The 20,610-nt window shown below is 34.6% G+C and overlaps 2 protein-coding genes across 2 annotated transcripts in view; one reads left to right on the forward strand and one right to left on the reverse strand.

Annotated features, from left to right (window-relative positions):
• Window positions 1-437: 437 nt before the first annotated feature.
• On the reverse strand, window positions 438-13,032 carry LOC144435103 (cytosolic endo-beta-N-acetylglucosaminidase-like). Its single transcript, XM_078123661.1, has 13 exons — window positions 12,881-13,032; window positions 12,123-12,318; window positions 11,253-11,401; window positions 10,197-10,351; window positions 9,205-9,353; window positions 7,729-7,894; window positions 7,349-7,452; window positions 6,954-7,062; window positions 5,905-6,089; window positions 5,271-5,410; window positions 3,723-3,927; window positions 1,994-2,126; window positions 438-1,285 (listed from the first exon to the last, which is right to left on the reverse strand). The coding sequence occupies exons 1-13, from the start codon at window positions 12,927-12,929 to the stop codon at window positions 890-892; spliced, it is 2,136 nt and encodes a 711-aa protein (XP_077979787.1). The 5' UTR covers window positions 12,930-13,032; the 3' UTR covers window positions 438-889.
• Window positions 13,033-15,384: 2,352 nt separating this feature from the next.
• Window positions 15,385-20,610, forward strand: part of LOC144435104 (guanine nucleotide-binding protein G(o) subunit alpha-like) — a 35,860-nt gene continuing 30,634 nt past the window's right edge. Inside the window, exons 1-2 of the mRNA XM_078123662.1 lie at window positions 15,385-15,508; window positions 16,513-16,604. Coding sequence (XP_077979788.1) covers window positions 15,385-15,508; window positions 16,513-16,604 — 216 coding nt within the window. The remainder of the gene's footprint in view (window positions 15,509-16,512; window positions 16,605-20,610) is intronic.

Below are 20,610 nucleotides of genomic sequence, written 5' to 3' on the forward strand. Positions count from 1 at the left end.
CACAACAGCCCTTTATACTTTTAATCTCAACTCCCTGGAGAGCATACAATCCATTGCAGCCTTTATAAGCACATAGGATTAAAGAATTCACATTGCAACCTATATCCTACCAGGTACCCAATTATACAGCTGGGATGACTGAGGCACACAGTCGTGGTTCAAACCTTGTTCTCTTATACTTACATTGTACATTTTAAGAGACTTTAGAACAGACAATAGTAAATCATATTTTGACATGTCATGCCCAAGGACTTTAGCCACTCAGAAACAAATGGCAGTGATGGGGCTTGAACCTGCAACCTGCAGATTCCAAGCCAGCCACTCTAACCAATCACCCATCATGACTCCATTGTATTTTTCTCACCTCTTATGAAAAATAATCAAGATGACAAATCTCATATTCAGTCGTACTTTTCTTTATTTTTAAAGATTACTCTGTGTACATAAATGAAGAAGATATAAGCGTTAAACTAGGTATTTCACTAAATCTAAATCAACATTCACAGTTTCCAAAAATCTTTAGGTTTCAGAGCTACACATACATTTGTAAACTGAACAATACAACATTTTCTTGCAATTCTGACGTGTCACTCTGTGTCAACACAACCAACAGCATTTCCTACTTTTATCAGACCAACATCTCTAAGACTGCTTATAATTGTCAGCAGTGATTTTAGCATCCTTTGATGTACTCTATTTGTAGCAAAATGTTGGATGATTCAGTTGATGAGCTGCCAGTCTGTCTGTATCACTGAAAATCTATAATTTTTATAACACAGAGTACAACTATACTAATCTTGACTAAAACGCTTCCATTTTATATTTTCTTGTCTTCGTGATTTTGTTTAAATCAACATCAAGTCGAGCTCCATCACGGAAATGATACTTTTTAATATGAATACTCCATTTTCACTTCAGTACACGAATCAAGAATGCTTCTCAACCCAGAATACATGACAGGCTGCACTAGAAACTTGACTGATTGCATTCTTTCTGATTGGTTGTAAGGCACTGACAAGTCACACACTCTGTACATATTCACAAAGGCTGAACCAATGAAAACTCTCGTTGAGCTGTCAATCTTCTTGTTGCTATGGGGATCTCTTACCAGACCAACACAATAGACATCAAAATGAGATGCAATGGATGGTGGATATGTCCAGGTCAGTGTTGCACTCAACAAAATTGTGTCTCGTTCATCCATTTTGGTTTTCCAGTGTTCCTGGGATATTTTAAGGTCTGATATTTGCAATGAGTTTTCCTTAATGGATTCTGGATTAAGAATCTGTAAGTAAGAAGCCTTATAATGATGGAATTCTATTGTGTAAACCTGATATCCTGGTTCATCATATAATCTGAGCGAATATAAATAAGTGTATACATTATTCCCCAATATTCGTCTTCGTTCGGCCTAGGAAAATGCAAAAATGTTCACCTATAATACCATGATTATCATTATGATGGAATACACTCAAGGTGCATTGTTCTTGTATATGTTATTTGATTGAGAAGGTTAGACAAGTATGCTTGCCCTGGCATGATGCAAGTTGTGCTTCACGGTCATCACGTTTTTTTTCCATATAAACAACAAATGAGCAAATTGAGCAAATGCTCGAGTCCTGGATGTTAACCAAAATGCAAATTGTTGGTAACTTGGGTTATAATGTTTATCGTCTTTATCAAAGTATATGTTATTCAACTGATGATAGACTCCAGAACTGTTGCCTCATACCCTTGGTTCCACTTGACTTGCCCATGATAAAAATGTCACCCTTTCATGTAATCAGTTTTGTAAGCTCTGAAACCTATTATAAATTTAAAATGTGTCGATTTTCCAGAGTTTGATCATTTTTAGCATAGACCACACTTTTTATTTTACAATTTTAATTCTTCAGTTCTGATTAGATTACGGTTTCTATAATCTTGTGTTTCACTGTTGGAGGCAACGACATGCAGGATAAAAAATTTGATACAAGATATTTGTACACTTTACCTGAATTTGACCAAGCATCAACATAGAGGTTGATAAATCAGTTGATTGGTGTTGTAGGTTTGGGTACATGCACATACCAATCTCTTCAATATGTTCATGGCTTTCAAATTCTGATGATGGTATTAAGAAGAACCTGTAAAATAAAGCAGATATCATGCTTAAATAGGCAAAGACAAAAATAATATATGCATTTCCAATCACATGACTTCAGAATATGCGGACCATTTGTGGACCAAACCTTTGGAACTCAATTCCTGGAGAACTAAAGCAGATCGCTGATGTTGAACTTTTTAAATGTGAACTTAAATACATCTGTTTATTAAACAATATTATAAACTGTATTGATGTATTACTATGTGTCTTTTACGAAATTGTCATTTTTAATAGCCTTTTTGTAATTATTGTAACCAGTTTGTTGTTTTTATCTCTATTTGTTTGATTGTTTTACCATGCTTTTAAATCTATTGTATGTACAGCGCTTTCGAATATTATTCTTTAATGAATAGAGAAGGCGCTTTAGAAATTAAATAAAATAATACAGTAGATAGGTCGGAATTTAATTTTTTTTTCCAACTTTTGTTGTATAGAAATTGCTTCAACTCACAGACAATACTGCTTGGTAACAATATTTCTGTAATAGTTTGATGATGTGTATTAACAGTAAATGAAGACAATTATAAAGTAGATAAACACAATATGCACACTGTATTGTATAAATTCAGCTAACATTTGTTGAAAGATTTGATTTGTCTGGAATTGGATTTTAAAAAAGAATTAACCAACAATAGTTTGGCAAGAAAGTTTACATGGAAATAGCAGTAACGTTTCACCATTTTACTTTTTTTGAAAGTAAAAAAATGTTTAGGTTCAGCGTCTTAAATTAGGTCAGTCAGGGTACTGGAAACTGTTTTTATTTGGCCTTAGTTATTATGACACTTATACCTGCTTTCTAACTAGTAAAAAAATTGGTCTCTCTTTATTTCCCTGAAAAAAGACAAAACAAAAACCCCACAAAAAAAACATTGGTCTCTCATTCAACCAACCAAGGTACTTAATAAATAATGTGAGACGTACGTGGTGATGTACAAGTCATATTATTTCAACTCTCAAAACTCTTTCAGCTTATAATTAACTGCAATCAACAGTACATGTCGATCACTTCTACATTTCACCACTAGAGGGGGTATTTTCCTCTGATCCCAGTACTGATTTTGATATTCATAATAAAAGTTTCAAATTTCAAGTGGACCATCTTGACACTTTTTGTGTCTAAGCTCTTGCAGAGAATTTTCATTAATGATTGAATTGAATCAAGATGAACTTTATTTCACCAGAAATTGTGAAGAAGTATTACGCTACAAATAAGTGAAAGTAACACAAAGAAAGAAAAAAAGGGGGAGAAAAATCATAATTCTGGGGACCATGGAAATAGTTCTCTGAAAATAAGGTTGTCGGTGGCCGAGTGGTTAAACCACTTGCCTCTTCCCACTGTGGTTCAGGGTTTGATTAAATTTACCACACTGTAAGTAAGAAGAGTGTCGTTCAGTTTGACTTTACCGAACAACGTAGGTATTCCCCTGGTACTCTGGTTTCCTCCTGCACTAACACTGAACCTAAGGAGCCTGTAAATGGGACTAGCTCCTGTTGGTTATCCTGGAAATAGATAAATCAATACATAATCACTGTTCATTTTACCAGGATGAAATCTCAAACAAATTGATGTTCTCACCTTGATCTCCATTTTGTGTCATTATACTTAACTGCCTGGACACCACTACATGCTGTATGTAACATACTGTGACTTTCACCAGTCAATGCCGAATACACTATACAGCTGGGTGCCAAACTATCTAGGCCAGGAATAGATGACTTGGCTTCTTTCTCAGAGAAATGAATTCCGTAATCTGATACAATTGACTGAACTTGCTTATCATCTGTTGATGAAATATAAAGCATATAGTCAGAATTGCTGTACTTGTAACAGTGTTCATGCCATAAGGATGCAGCTCCATACAAATATTAGATATTAAAATTTTCACAACATGATTTCATGATTATCTACGTATTGAATTAAACTGCCCTTTCTCATTTCAAAATACAATGCTGATCACATAACTAACATAATTCATGTTTTAACATTTTCAAATATGCTCTGCTGAACTCCTGCAATCCTAAATTATGCCACTAAAACATGAAACTGATAGGCTGCAAGTTAGAATTTTTTACCTCATATGATATCACATTGTTTATAAAGTTCAACTTTCAAATTTTTATCTCATTAGTCCATTGTGACATATTATGACATGACTATTTTCTAATACCTAGGATATTACATGTCACATTAGATCAAATTGTAGAATCCTTGATATTTGCTAGTCTGAAATGTAATGTGTACACAATATCGAAGCAACTCTAAACAAATCATGAGCGTTGCTGGGGGCGTATTGCTCGATTCCATATCAATGGTACGAACACTGTTTTAATATTTTTCCTTGTACTACCAAACCAGAAAGACTATTTTGGGTTCATTTAACTGGCACAGATGTTTTTTTGCAATGCCTCACACAATGACTTTTGTTTCAAATTACACAAAGAAAATACAGGCACTGATAGCACTCAAGCATATGAAATGTTACAATTTACCTCACTGTGAACACAAATAAACAGGTTTGTGTTTGAATCTTCCTTCTTTCATCAGACAGGGATGTTGATTTTGTGTTCACAGTTTAGATAAAATGTATCATTTGATATGATTGTGCACTATAGGAGTCTGTATTTTGTTTGTAGTTCAAATATCGTGAGAGGCGTAAAAAACTTTGTGCTGTGCCTAACCGAAACTCTATAGTCACTCTGGTGTGGTAGTAAGAACATAAGAACACTGATACACGTCAATCATTCTCCTTTCAGTGTAAACAATGAATATTGATGCTTCAATGTCTAAATATTTGGATACAGTTAAATAATACTAGTTTTATACAAATTGCGTCGTCTCATAATATTCTTACAAGAGTTTCCAAATAAATCTCAACCCTTTTAATTAACAGTGGATTGGAATGAACTTGTCTTGGGATGGTTTGCGTGTGTAATAGTTATAAATATATATTGGGTTTTTATGTTTTCCTTTTTAGTCTGTTAGTTGTGTCTGTGTTTTTATCACTTATTGTAGTTTTTTTTACAGCAGGCATTACAATTACCATTTTAGTGATTTAATAAAGTATTATCTTTCTTATCTTATCTTATCTTCGTTATGTTAAAAAAATTAGTAGAAATATGGTACCTTCTGTAGAGTTGATAAGAGCAACAAGTTTTTGACCACTATTACATTTGAAATACATAAAGACATCTACATCTGATGATATCTGGACTGTGTATGAAACCAACAATGGATGAGTTACTGCTATATCAGTAGAGAATATCCTGAAACACACAAAAAAATGAAAATACTAACTTCATTATAAACAGAAGAGAACTGAAAAATTCTCATTACGTGATTATGGTAAAAGGAACATGAACTACTGTGACACATGTTGGTTAATGTATGAGATCAGGGAATGAAATGATAATAATTATAATTATTTCTGTTGCTCAAAGTATTAGAATTGTTTATGACTAGAACATGCTTTTACTGTGAAAACAAATTAACTGATTGCAATTACAATTATACAGTCAATCAATGTTATTGAATTCATTGGCCATGTTTTCTCATATAGTACTCTAGTACAATTATGTATATTATTACAAAAAGCATCATGAATGGTTGTCATATCTACAGGCCACTATCACCAAAACAGTTACAAGTACAGGTACTCATTGGATATATTACAGATATAACACTGCATGACTGCACATATATTCTACTATGGTACTGGGGATGGAGATGTTCATTGATTCAGAAGTCTTTGTTCGCTCACCTGCTCAAAGAGCATTGCTTTGGTGTGATTATCCCTGATATTTGAAGACAACCACCACCATAGTAGGCAGTATCTGTACAATAAGACAGTGTACATTCTGTATTTGAAGCCTTACTCTCATCGTAAAGTTCTGTTGGCTGAAGCTGCTGCAGACTCATGTTACCCCATGGTTTGGATTTCACAACCTGTGAATAAATTATAATATACGCACAAACACACGTGATCTTAGGGGCCCAGATATAATTCACCATTATGAATATATATATACAAACTAAAAGTTGAAACTGCTGGCAAATTTATTTGAACCTTTTCTCTGCAACTATGGGTGTTGCTAAGCTGCTACAATGCCTAGTTGGTGTACAACCAGTGACATGCAAGCATTTACAAGTGGAACTTGTCACTAAACAGGAAAGTAAATAACTGACTTGGGTTAATAACACTTTGCACAGCATGTTGGAACTACAGAACATATCATGGATATGATATGAACAATTTTATGGCCTCTTTATATGTGTACATGACATGCCAGGGGAACTTGAAATTCATTTGTGAATGAGAGTTATTATGTAAACTGTTCTTATTAAATGATGGAATGTAATACAAGTCTCTGTACTTCCAACATGCTGTGTCAAGTGTTATTAATCCAATTCACTTATTTGCTTTCCCTGTTTGTTACAACTTCTTGTAAAGGCCTGCCTGTCGCTGGTTGTAATATTGTCAAGAAATTGCTACATTGTTGCCAAATCAATTCATGGTAAATATTGTCTGGAAACAAGTCATTTTATATCATTTCAGTTCATGAGTCCTATTTTTTATAAATATTTAGATCACGACCACACACAAAAATGTAGTCCATGTTTGACCTATTACCAATGTTGTTAGTGTGAAGAAATATTCTCGGTTGGCTGATAAGCTGCAAACTAACTGCAGCACTTCCCTTTTTTTTACAATTTACTTGAATCATTGCAAAGTTTATTCATAACTGTCCCAGTTGAAGAAGAGATAAACAAAAATGGTTTAACATCATTTCCTTTCTCATGTATACTCACCAGCCCATCCTTATAATATTCATTACCAAAACCATGACAGAAAGATGTAACCAAGGGAAGTGATGCGATACCATGGGGACTGCAAAATTCTGATAACAATTCCCAAAATCTAAAACAAATTTAACAGAATGATTGATTACTGTGCACCTTTCATTCATTAAAGACAAATTGAATGTAAAAATCACTTTTCAAGAAATATATACTGTATATGTTTCACAAAGGTTGTTAGCACAATATGGCACATATTATATTAACGATATTTAAATTATGTCATCAAAAATGAAATATTAACCAAGGCTTCTGAATTTTTTCTTTCCAACTTCCAAATGTAGTATTCTGAGATTTCTGTATTTACAGGCAGAAAACAAAAAATATTAATTTATTTGAATCATTACCTGTTTTGGTTGACGAGAAAGTTCTCTGACCCCATTCGTTCATAAACCCAACCTGGAGCAAAGATGGCTGTTGATAACTGCTGTTCACAAATTACTTTCATGGCCTACAAAAAGTCATCAATATATATATAGTTAGTGAGTCAATCAGTCACAATCAGTCAGTCAGTCAGTCAGTGAGTCAGTTTAGTCAGTCAGTCACCAGTCAGTCAGTCAGTCAGTCAGTCAGTCAGTCAGTCAATCAGCCAGTCAGTCACAGGATCACAAATGTACCTAGAAGTAAGGTGATCAACAGATTTGTACATGTATGTTAAAAATAACGTTTTTATCATGACATTCTTTGGTATTAAAAGCAGTTCTCAAATCAAAATCTCCATTTTTACCTTGTTGGTATTCCAACCACCACCTCCAAAACAGTTCCTACCAAACACATCCACCCCTACATAGACGTCATGTTGTCTTGGGCCAGCCATCAATACTGACTTTTTCAGTTTCTTTTCATTCCAGGTATAGTTTAAGAATATGCCATCACAGACATCGAAAAACATCCTGAAATTTGATCCGTCACATGTTACTTCACTGTATAAATGTGTACTACTGTTTATAACGGATAATGTAAGAATTTGGTCAAAAATAACATGAAGCATTCTGCGTTTCAGGACTCATAGGCCCCAAAATAACACCCATTGTGTTGTTAACTTGGTGTCTGAAATGTGGTCCTACAACCTTATGCACAATGTCGCACAAGCTCAGCAAACAAACAAACATCGTTTGTTTTGGTCAAAACCCCCTCCTCCTTAATGAACGTTCACAAGTGCGACATCAAACATTCATATACATGTATGTAAACTATGATGAACACTGTAGTGGTCACACCACTATGATCCATGTAATGTAAAAACATGATTGTAAACACATTAAAGTATGTACTACTAGAAACCCAGCACCATATCTCACATTAGAAGTAAATTTTTATCAACTTATCAACATCTCAGTAGTAAATACAAAAGCTGTTATCATTGAAGGAGTGAAAGTTTTCCATCGAAATTTGGTTAGACGTGAGAAAATGAATTTAAGCAATTGCATTGTCGCCAGACCCCCTTCCCCCTAAATGAACAAAGTTCGCTTATTGGGCTTGTGTGACATAATATTGTGCGATTGTCCCTTACTATGTAGTGGCTCACATAGAAATGAGTGTTTTTCATTTTGACTCACAACAACAAACTTTGGCTATCATCAGAGGGCACACTGGTATAGACACATAAATGGAGTCTAACAGAACAGGACTTGGGGTGTTTTTCCCAAGTAATGACGATAATGATAATGATATATACCGGTACATTAAATTCAAATCCAAACTTAGAAATAGAATATGGTCGACACTGCACGGTGCAGCACCCCTTGTGTCCTAGTGTTGAAGCAAGAAGACACTAGTGTCTGAGAGTATCTTGAGAAAATCTTCATGTTTTGACAAACTGGGGAACATTTGGTACTCTTGTTGTATACAACCACAGTTAATCAAACCAAGTTGGTACTGGGTGGGTTCAAACCAAGACAGGAGTAATGAGAGGCAAGTATGGGCTAACTATTAAAATGATCATCAAGAACCTGTACTTTACTGTCCATACTTTATAAATTTTCACATATATACTTTTAAACTAATATGAAAAATGCCTGATTCTGGGGAAAATAAGTTCTCTGTTCTACTTCACTCTATTTGATACATCTTACCTCTTCTTATCATTGAGTTCATAGGTTATGTGTGTGTGTTTGGGGGGGGGGGGGGGGGTGTCTAAGCCCAGATGATATATAGGTTAATGTTTTTAATCAGGCTTCGTAACTTGAGAAGACCCCCTTACCTGTTCTTATCATTAAGTTCATCTTGCCAACTTAGTGTTCCATCTTTTATCACACTATCATACCATAAAACTTGAGAATGAGGGATGACTACATGTAACTTATGAGTCAAATATTTCATAAAACCATGAAGATTGTTCACCTTCTCTGGCTGTAAATAAAAGCAAACAAATTTCCCCCATTACAGAAGATCTTAGAATTGCACTTGAAAGTCTTCAGAATTACAGAAATTAGTCTGTAAGATGACATTTGTGCCATGCTATTAGCCAGCACTTCTTGTTGTTGAGAAGTCTGATATGATTGAACACAACATGACATATCTTAAAGTCTATACACAAATGCATAACAATTAGATACATGGATGATGGCACGACCATTTATAAGAATACACAGAGAATACACAGCTCTTCAAACAAAAACTTAAAAGTGAAATATAACTGCACAGGCCTTCCTGTCAGACTGAAAGATGCATTCATACACAAGTTCTCTTATTCCACATTTGATTGAGAAACATACATGTTTTGAACAAATCGTGTGTCCTTCTTTAGTCTCTAACTCGTTCTGACAGAATGATCCAAATTTGCAATATCACAGAAGATGAACAGTTAGATGTACATAACTACTGACAAGTACTTTCACACTTGAATTTACATATATATTGAAGCTATCCTTTTCACACCTCTGGTTACTCAACACCTCCAGCAAATTTGGATCATTCTGTCAGATCCAGTTAGACACTGAAGAAGGACAAGTGATTTGTTTGAAACATGTCTGTTCCTCATGCAATCAAAAGTGGAAGAAGATAACTTGTGTATGAATCTTAGTGCTTCCATGATGAACATACATAGTGTAACTGTGTCATGAAAGATTCATCATTGAGTACATTTCTATAATCACTTGTCTTTATCTCATAGTTACAAGGAACTGTGACCAGCAATCACAAATCTTTCAGTCTAGCTTGCTTTCCTATGTCTGCAAGCAATTTTGTGCTAACCTCAATTTTGTTTTCAATATTGACAAGCCATCCATCAAAGTTATAATACTTGGTTATTTCCACCATTTTGTCTGCCAATGCTCTGTAGGAATCTTCATCTTTCAGAAATTCCTGGCATCTTTGTAGACCATCATTCCATTCTGTGATCAAAGTACCTGTATAACAGGGTATTAGCAATTTGTCACATCCAATTTTTTGTTATTTTCAAAACATGGTTGGTACATGCACCGTTTACATTGTTATGAGATTAGATTCTTTCATTTATTTCAATTCATTGCTATCTAAATAACAAAATCAAAGAAACAATACAGTGAGTAACTGTACACTGATAAGATAACGCTAATGTGAGAACCTGGGATTGGAACCCTTACCTTTGAATAGGAGTTTCAATCCCACGTTCTCACATTAGTGTTATCAATGGAGCTGTAAGGATTACATAGCATTAATATTTTGTTCTAAATCAACTTTCTGTAGTTTTGCCTGATGACAGTGTTTGACTTCTAAATTTTAAACCTAGAAAATTGAACGTGTCCCTTTACACCTTGTTTGGTTACCAGGGTTTAAACTCAGCATTCTGAGCTTCTTTTTTTACTATATTTAACACACAACTACAACTCACCTAGTATTAATACTCAGTAAATCATAAAGGGTACAGATCCTGAGTTCTACTATTAGATGCTATTCCCCCCAATAGTTTTCTTCATTCAGCCAAGGAAAATATGAGTGACCTAAGGGGGCTTTGTCACTACGAGATGCTTGACGAGTAGTGATGAAAGCCTTAGGTCAGTCGTATTTTCTAGTTGAATGAAGAAAAATATCGGAGAATACCATAATTATACAAGTGCCAGTAATTATATCAAAGTAAAATCAGGGAAAGTAATGGCAATTTTGAATGTTTTGATTCATATTTCAAACACAGCAGAACCAGTGATGAAGACACATATTGTTGTGACATAGATGCCCATTGTTGTGATGTAGCACAACCACGTTATAGATTCCATATTTTGTTGTTCAACTTAGCTTGTGCATGGTATGATTGTCACTATCCAAACTTACCTAACATTAATACACCATGTTTATGAGCTGTGTTAGTCCATCCTGGTGGTGGTATAGTCACAAAGTAGTGACTAAAGTAGATAAAACTATCTAGGTACTGCCAGTGGTAATGATGGTAGTAATCCGACGTATTTGTTCCTTGTGCAAACCTGTAAACAAATGTAAGGCTCAAAATTTATTATAAATCAAATGCTGGTAAAGTTACAATCCAAAAATGTCACACTTAGGAATTTTGGCATATTTCTACAAAATTAGCCAAAATTTCATATTTTAATTTCCATCAACAAATCTGTATTCATGGTTGCACACTGAATATTCATGAGATGTTTTACATTGAAGAGAATAGACATTTGGGACTCATGAATATTCAGCGTGCATACATGAATTCATTATTTCTGCTGACTCCCATGATGCAATAGCCCATAGCAAAGATACCCTTATACATGCACAAGATCAATTTATGTTTTTCTGAAATGGCAAGTAATTGTAGGTGATGTAAAACCATGAAATGACTCTCCAGAACCCATAGTTTATGAAAAATGACCTCATTTTTTGGAATGGTGTTCCCTTTTAATCTATAATCGTTACAATACTTTGTCGTGTAAGTGCAATAAGGTTGTATCTGATATAATTACAATTTGTATAGCACATACAACCTTACTGCACAGACTTGTACACAGGTTTTGATCCAATACTTTATTCCATTTACACACAACAAGCTGCATCTAGTTAAGATTAAGTGTGGTGCTCCACTAATGGACACAATCTTTTCATAAAATTTCAAGGCACATCACTCAACAATACATAAATGATAAACACTGTAGTACATATAGACTTGTTACTTCAACTGAAATGAGACTGATCACTAACCTGTCCTTCAAATAACCTCCTGCCATGTCATGACAGATCAATGTCCGAGGTTTAGGTTTGCTGTTCACTGTCTTTTTAACTATGGCCTGTGTTGCTACATTATACTCATCTTCTCCTGGTTGCCATGACAACACTGCATCAATTGTTTTTAACGGTTGAGATATTGGTTCACTTGTTTCACCTTCATAATTCAAACCTAAATTGAAATATAAAGTGAGTTGACCAAAGGTGCTTTTTTTTCTGTTGCCACGACAACAACGAGTCTCTTGTTTGTAATGTTGGTGTACGTCTTTAAATCTGGGAACAAATAATCTATCTATCTATCTATTCTTATCATGGGGAGATTTTTTCAAGACTGACACATTTCAGAATTTTATTCCACACTAGCTTTGTGTTTATAATAACGAATAATCCTTACAGACTAGAAATTGTCCAATTCGGCCCGAATTGGACAATTTCTAGTCTGTAAGGTACTCGAGAGGAGGCCGGTGAGGGCGGAACGCATCTTACAGTCGAGAAAGTCTCCATATATGCATGGTCTTGAGTAGTAATTGACAGCAATTACTTAGTACCATTGCAAAACAGGGTCTCAGAGTTCCAAAACTGCGATAGTGGGTGTATTGAATCTCTGAGATTAAAGTATGATATTGTATTTGTGCGATAGCATGCAGAACATGCGAAAAGCACAACCACCTGTACCACAGTGTACCGTCGGCGCAGTAGTGTACCTAGGCTAAACTTTGCATACAGTCACCTACCTAAATTTGGTGTTTTATCGCACAGTTTTACATTCAGTTTGGTTGTCATTGTCGTTAGGTGGGTTATTTCAAAGTCACAACACAGTTTTGCGCTTGCCACTCAACACACTACGCTAAAATACAGACATGTATTGGCCGAGCATAAGTCATGGACGTTGCGAGCGTTAGAAAGTAGGAAGTAGACTATAACTCAGTACTGGCATGCGCAGTGGTGTATAATTTACTTAGCATAGGTCAAACGTCAGAGTTTGACTGAGTTCAGGATAAAAACCATTTGCGAGTGGTTACATGTAGTTAGACCATGGCTAGACTTTATAGTCTAGTTCCTGACGACCGTATTCCTATTTTACACTACGCTATGTAATGTGTGAATATAACTTAGTGTAAAATCGGAGTACGGTCGTCGTCAGGAACTAGACTAAACCATGGAAGTATAACCCACTGTTCATGGCGCTGATCTGTACCACGATAACTCGCATAAATATACTTTTTTAGATAAGCAGAACGTCAGAAACAGTGCCGTTAACAGTCTAGATCGCAAACGGTTTTTATCCTGAACCTTTCATAGACCCTGTTATGATTACATAATTACTATTTGAGGACAAGTAGAAATTATTCTTCAGGGGCTAGCTGCTAGGCCATGGTGGGATGGGTATGATAGGATGTGTGTGTGTGTGTGTGTGGGGGGGGGGGGGGTTAGGGGTGTCTTACACACAAAATTTTATAGGCTATTTTTAACATATCGACTTGACAGCTAGCGAACGACATTCAAGGCATGATGAAATAGTCTCAGAGATATTCAAGCCTTACTCTTAGTTTTGAGATTTTGAGTGGGTTGGTTTTTTTATTGTTTTTTTTTTTTCGTTTGTTTTGCGAATAAACGACGGAACGACCAAAGCTTTTTCATTAAAACCCCGGAACAAAAAAAAAGTTGTAAAAATGATACTTTATAACAAAAAAACAACAACAAACAAAGACAACTCAAATTCCGAAAACTAATGCTACAAAAATATTGCAGTTAGTTAGTCAGTCTTACTCAACATGCGATCCTGTTTTATTCAATCCAGTGAAATTTAAAAAAATTAACCTCTACGGCAGGATTAAAAAAGTAACAACAAAGTCAACTTTACTGATTGTCAGATGGCAGCCCCAACTAGCGCGTATCTGGGCAAAAGTTATCGTTTGTATATTGCTGAAATTCGAGAAATTAATAAAACAAACAGTAAAGAATGATAATGAATAGAAAGTATTACCGTGTGTTCTCATACACTTACTTTATTAAAACTTCAAAAAAATTGAATTAAAATTTTTAACCGATCGACCCGTCATTCATGACGAGATGCCTAATACGCAGACCTTTCTGTTGTAAAATTTGGAGGAATTGTTACTAAAGCAGAGCTAGACCCTGAAAATAAGAAATAATAGGCGTTTCAAGCTGATGTGGCATCAACATTACTAGAAATAGGTGACCCAAACAATCAGTATGTAGAATAACATAGTTTGAACATGAGGCGTCTGGCAATAACTAGTAACTATAATTTATAAAGCTAATATATCAAGCTAACGTTGAATTTTAGTACAAAGTAGGCCTACAACTTTTAAACAGATACCAACTTGGAGAAATAGAAGGGGACATCTTTTTTTAGCCTTGTGTTTAGATTTGCGTGTCCCTCTTCCTGTATTTAAAAGATAAATAGATAAACAAACAAACGAGCAAACAAACAAACAAACAAACAAACAAATAAACAAGCAAGCAAGCAAGCAAGCAAATAAATCAATAAATAAACAAACAAACAAACAAATAAATGACTGAATGAATGGATGGATGGATGGATGGATGGACGGATGGACGAATGAACGAACGAACGAACGAACGAATGAATGAATGAATGAATGAATGAATGAATGAATGAATGAATGAATGAATGAATGAATGAATGAATGAATGAATGAATGAATGATATCCTGTATTTCTTTGATAACCTACCTATTTCTTATTAAGCACAGACTTCCTTGCCTTATAACACAGACTGTCATGACTGTAAGTAATCACCTGGGACACTGGGATGATATACGTACGCCCTCAAGCGACCGTATTGTATTCCAACAGGTCTCACACAGTGAGGACTCGAGTGCAGTCAGGCGTGAAACGAGTGCTTGGCCAGGAGAATTCAAATTTTGCACAGTGAAAATATATACGGCGTGCATTTGGAAACGAAATCTAACCACCAATCGATGTACATTGATGTAACAGTACCAGTATCTACACTGCAAGAAAGTTGTCAGTACTCGTCAAACAAAATCTTGCTCACACCTGAACTTGTGGACATTTGTCGCTGAGCACTTGTGGTGACTTCCGTGTTTACAAGTGCGCCATGTTGGAATGACAAAAGCTGGGTCTCGGCGTCTAAACTGACAGTCTAGAAATGGTGGAGTCAACCGCCCGCAAGTTTCACATCTCCATGTGGTTTTTCTGTGGTTTAGATCGCCTGATGTAATCGGTAATGGGAGCGTGCCTGAGCCTGGACGAAGAGGAACGTCGAGCTCGGGAAAGAAGCGACGCGATCGACCGCGAGCTTATGAACATGGCACGCGATGAGCAAAATATTATCAAAATTTTACTTCTAGGTAAGATAAAGTTTTATTTTCACCTATTTTCTTTTTTTTGTAAATCATCTTTCTCACTTTGCCAAATGGGCATTACCGTATTTTGAAAGGTTAAAAAGCAAAATCAGAACTAACGGATATAAAATGTATTACCATTTTGCTGTTTACAGTACCCTAACCTAACATAATTTCACGCTTCATTCGTTTGATAACAACCCTCGAAACTCTTTGCATTCGTGACGCCTTGTCAACTATTTTTCTTGACAACGAATTTATGAAATTCATGGCATATGTGTGATAAATATCTACTCTCTGTTTGTAGGTTTATTTAAACGGAGTGGCATGGCATGCATGAACACGATCAAATACAAACAATACAACATCAAACCGATTGTAAAAACCTGTACCCATTTTAGGTGTCAATGCTTGCTTTGTATGGTAATTTACCAAGTTTATTATCCAGCGTTCCCAGGGGTAACATAAAGCTGTAAAAGTTAGCTATTACTCAACTTCTCCTTCTCCATTGGAATTAAGAATTTAACCATTGAATGGAAGTTTTCGTTTATTTGGTAATAAAATGCTGTTTTTCTATAAACAATTCCCCCATTCAAAATTAAAAGTCATGATGATATCTGCAGTTCTCTGTTTGCTGTTCTTTTCTTTTTTTTTCATTTTAAAAGATTATCGAAATGTTCATAACCATAACAAGAAATACAACACCTAATCAGCAGATTAAAACGTAAAAAAAACACACAAAAAACACCCACCCCAGATAAAAAGTCTATAAAATAATTGATTGACAATATATGTTTTCAAAATTGTATTATGCCCACTACGATGTTCAAATAGTGTATGTTTCTAGTTTTCCTGGCAGTCAAAGTTCACTTAAAAATAAATAGTGCAAAGCTAGTGGATTTAACTATGTTGATAAATGTGAGCACTGATGACTTCCAAGAGTTGAAGGTTGAAAAAATATTTTGCTAGCAGCTGAAATCTAAACTGAGGAATGTTTATGTTGTTTGCAGGTGCTGGAGAAAGCGGTAAAAGCACTCTTGTTAAACAGATGAAAATTATTCATCATGATGGTTTCACTCAAGAGGAACTGCTAAGTTTCAAGGTGGGTGTATTATAGTATACATGTATGTAGTTAGTTTAACAATAGATGGAAAACAACTAACTTGATAGAAAACAATCTCAGTGACAATATGGTGTCTTTGACTTACTGTGTACTCCCACACATTCCAAATAGTTCTCCTTTGAGTAAAATGCATACACAATTCTCTGGGAAGAAAAAAAGAAGGAAACATTAAAAACAGGTACAACTACAATTATAAAGACATTGTTTAGGGTAGACAAAGGAATAAGCTGTCAATAATGTGCTAATTGATTTGTGTTCAGACTGTTCATTAATCTTGAGTGCAAACATTGAGACATGTCTTAAACAAAAACAGATATAATGCAAGTATTGGCTGTGAAAGGAAAAATGGGTGGTGACTTCGTAGTGCACTGTATGAAAGGCTTTTTTCAGTGGAAGGAGACAAGTGAATATACTCAGACATTCCTATACTGGCTATAGTCAAAGCATGATTCACACCATTCTAAATGCACATGCACTATTATAGTCAATATAAAAATTTCCAGAATTCAAAACAGTTTTATCTGTGTGTGTTTAGATATCATTATCATTGTGATATTTGATATGATCAGCTGTACGATATCTTCCTATCATTAAATTTGATGAACGTATTAAGTAAATTGAGTGGGTAAGTTGAGAATCAAAAGACACTGGTCAGTGGCACAATTGACTATTTGCAATGAGTTTAATGACCTAGCCACCTACTTTTGAGAAAGGGGGTACTTTTGAAATGAAATATCAATCCTACATTAACTGCAATTATTTTTCGACATTTTATAGAAATTTAAATAAATTCAGAAATTATAATTCGAAATATAAGTTGTGTTGCATTTTCATTCGTTTGTTTGTCTTACTTTCCGGAAACAATTAACCTGATAGGATTGAGGTTTTTTTGACATAATATCATAAACCACATACCTCTTTGCGGCACCGTCCAAAATGTACCACCAAGAGGTCGTAAAATAAAATATAACATAAAATAATGAATAGTGCAATGGAAGATACTAGAGCTACTTATTTCGTTGCTTCAGTAGAAATGTGTGCTGTTGCTTGCAAGAATGTTTTGACACTACTAAATGCAGAATACAGATCTGTGTATATATACAACTTCCTTTCTCTCATTGGTTTTTAATTCTTGGTACCTTAAATAGAAAAATAATAATAACGGTTTATTTTAAACGCTATGACTTAATGGTCAAATTTCGATTGCTACAGCAAATTTATTACTGTCTAGTCACAGTGTAAAAATACTACATACAGAATGGACATTTTGTGGTCGACACCATAACTTCCGCTCCACATGACACCGCACATGCTGTGTAGGTGCACATAAGAATGTCGACCTACATGTTCTATTTTGACAATAGACCTACACATGTGTAGTACTAGGGTCTATGTCTTTGCTCTAGCATTCATTAGATAAAATTTTATTTCAGGTACTGAGCATTGTCTGTCAATGTTTGACAAAACTGTTTCTTCTGTTATTTACTTTCACATATCTGAGAAGGTTCAGAAGTTTGGAATAGTTTAGGTGCTAATAGTTGTCAATCAGTGTCTGTAAATATTCAGAAAGTAATTCAAGGATTGTGAAATAATTGTTTCCTGAAATATAATCATGTTTAATAGTTATAAATATTTCAAGCAGGAAGCTCTGTAGGGAAACCTTGTCTTCTCCTTATCAAGATGATTCTCAACATTCAGTTCTTAATTTCAACATATCTTTAATTTGGCAAATGGTATAAATAAGTCACTGCAAAAATTACGATGCATTTTGACGTTAGAGATCAGTCCAAAAACTGCACCCTTCCTGAAATTGTAAGAGTTCTGTAAATTCTAAGAGCATGGTAGACTGATAAGGCCTAATTTGGTTCCGATTACCCGACCCCATCCAGCATTTCACTGCCGACCCTAAACTTTTATTTTACATATTCAAGAAAAAAATAATAAAATCACAAAAAATGTGAAGTCTCATGAGAAATAGTGGATGCGGAAACTGACATCAACTTAAAAAAGACACTCTAAAACTGTTCTTCCAATCTGTAATGGCTTTACATCTGATAGTAAGAAATAAACAACTCAGAGTCCATTTGGAAAACAATGGAAAACCTGAACTACAAACTCACACAGAAAAAAATTATAATAAAATAAAAATAAAAAATCTACCTGCCCCACTTATTCTAAAATTGAGCGTAATCGGAACCACACAATTTTTTTTATTAGGCCTAAACATATACTATATCCAGCAGAATAAATAAATACATGCCAATTTCTTTTGTAATTTTATTACAAACAATCAAGTATTTGGTGAGTGATAAAATTAAGTCAAATAATTGATTAAGTAATACCAAATTGCTAATTGGTAATGAATGCACTAAATAGTGGTCTTTTAATATTCGATGCACTTTGGAAATAAACTCTTAAAACGATTGCTTTTTCAAGAAAACTGCCAACCTATTCTCAGTTAAACTTTATATAAAAGTCATTGTACAGATTTTCGAAATAGAGGTCAAACTGATATATCAAATACATGTATCGTGTTAACAATTAACATTAGAGGAAAATAAAATATTGGTGATTTCCTTGAAAATGAGATGGTGACCCTCAAAATTTCTTTCATTGTTTCAAAATAGCAATGAACAAGCTTTCATACGGCAAAAATTGAAAATGTAGAGAGAATTGACGAAGAACTTTGATTTTCATGGAAATTTGTCACCAGGCACACATTACCTTAAAGTTGTGGATTAGTCACTCTTTCAGAATTGTCATCTAACATTTGGAGGCAAAGGAGAAATGAGTAAAAAAGCAATCAATACTTGTGAAAAGAGAATCCTGAAATCCAGACTACACACTGTTAGCTTTCAATAAAACATCTCTTTTGATATGTAAAATCACTATAATACTATTGTTTTTGCAATTGATTACATTTCAATAGACTTTAACATTCCCAGGTACTTATTGAATCAGTCCTCCACTTCAAATTTCATGATTATATCACTGTTATTTTGATTATGCAAAACAGTCTGAGCAAACAAGGGTTAGGAATGTCTGTAAGTGTTAAAAAAAATATTGTAACAATACTTAAATCAATATGTAAACTTTTGATATAAGAGAGTTTGGTTAGTGTATTTAAAATCATAAATTCTGAACATCATGGTTGTGGATTAGTGTGTCTCTATTGAATGATTGGGAACAACAAGCTGACACACACACACATCACACAACATGTGAAAGGGTAGACAATTGTGTTAGGGCAAGTATTGGACGATAAATTTTACCAGACAGCTTTTTATGCAGTTGTATAACCTAAGGGTATATACTATATAGACAAGGTGTCCTCAGCAGTTTATCAAACAAGTCAAGTGCTCCCCTGAGTACAGTTATCATCATTGTACTACTACTAGCAGCATATCAGATAAGGGGTAGATAAGGTTTGTCTGAATTTAAACACCTTCCTGTCATTAAACTTGACCTTACTGTTTAAACAAACATCAAGTTTGACATTGAAATAGTGTTATTACCAAGGTTTGGGAACCCACCTGACAAAATAGGTGGTAGGAAATCCTTGTCAAAATGACTAGGAATTTAAGCATACTTTTTATCAAAAACAATGTGAAACTGAGAGTTCCATTCTAGGTGAAAGGTTATGAAAACTCAGTATGTGGTACTCAGTGTCATGGTTAAAGTACATATATCAGTATCTAATAAGAGATGATCACACAATGTCACACAAGCTTAAATAAGCGAATTTCGTTCGTTTAGGGGGAGCTCGGGGGTGTGGCATCAATGTGATTGCTGAACTTCATTTTCGCACTTCTATCCAAAATTCAACAGAAAACTTTCACTCCTTCAATGATTTACTACTGGGATGTTGATAAGTTGAAAAACTTTACTTCTAATGTGAGATATGGTGCTGGGTTTCTGGTAGTATTTTAATGTGTTTACAATCATGTTTTGTATTTACTACTGAGATGTTGATAAGATGAAAAAC

Source organism: Glandiceps talaboti, chromosome 5, assembly GCF_964340395.1.
Source record: "Glandiceps talaboti chromosome 5, keGlaTala1.1, whole genome shotgun sequence".
Classification (NCBI taxonomy): Eukaryota; Metazoa; Hemichordata; class Enteropneusta; family Spengelidae; genus Glandiceps; species Glandiceps talaboti.

Coding starts and splice junctions, on each gene's coding strand:
- LOC144435103 (XM_078123661.1), bottom strand. CDS start 12,929: ATGACAACCAAACTGAATGTAAAACTGTGCGATAAAACACCAAATTTA. Junction 2,127..3,722: donor GACACAAAATGGAGATCAAG/GTGAGAACATCA, acceptor TTTATTTTACAG/GTTCTTCTTAATACCATCAT. Junction 1,286..1,993: donor TGATGCTTGGTCAAATTCAG/GTAAAGTGTACA, acceptor TCTTACTTACAG/ATTCTTAATCCAGAATCCAT.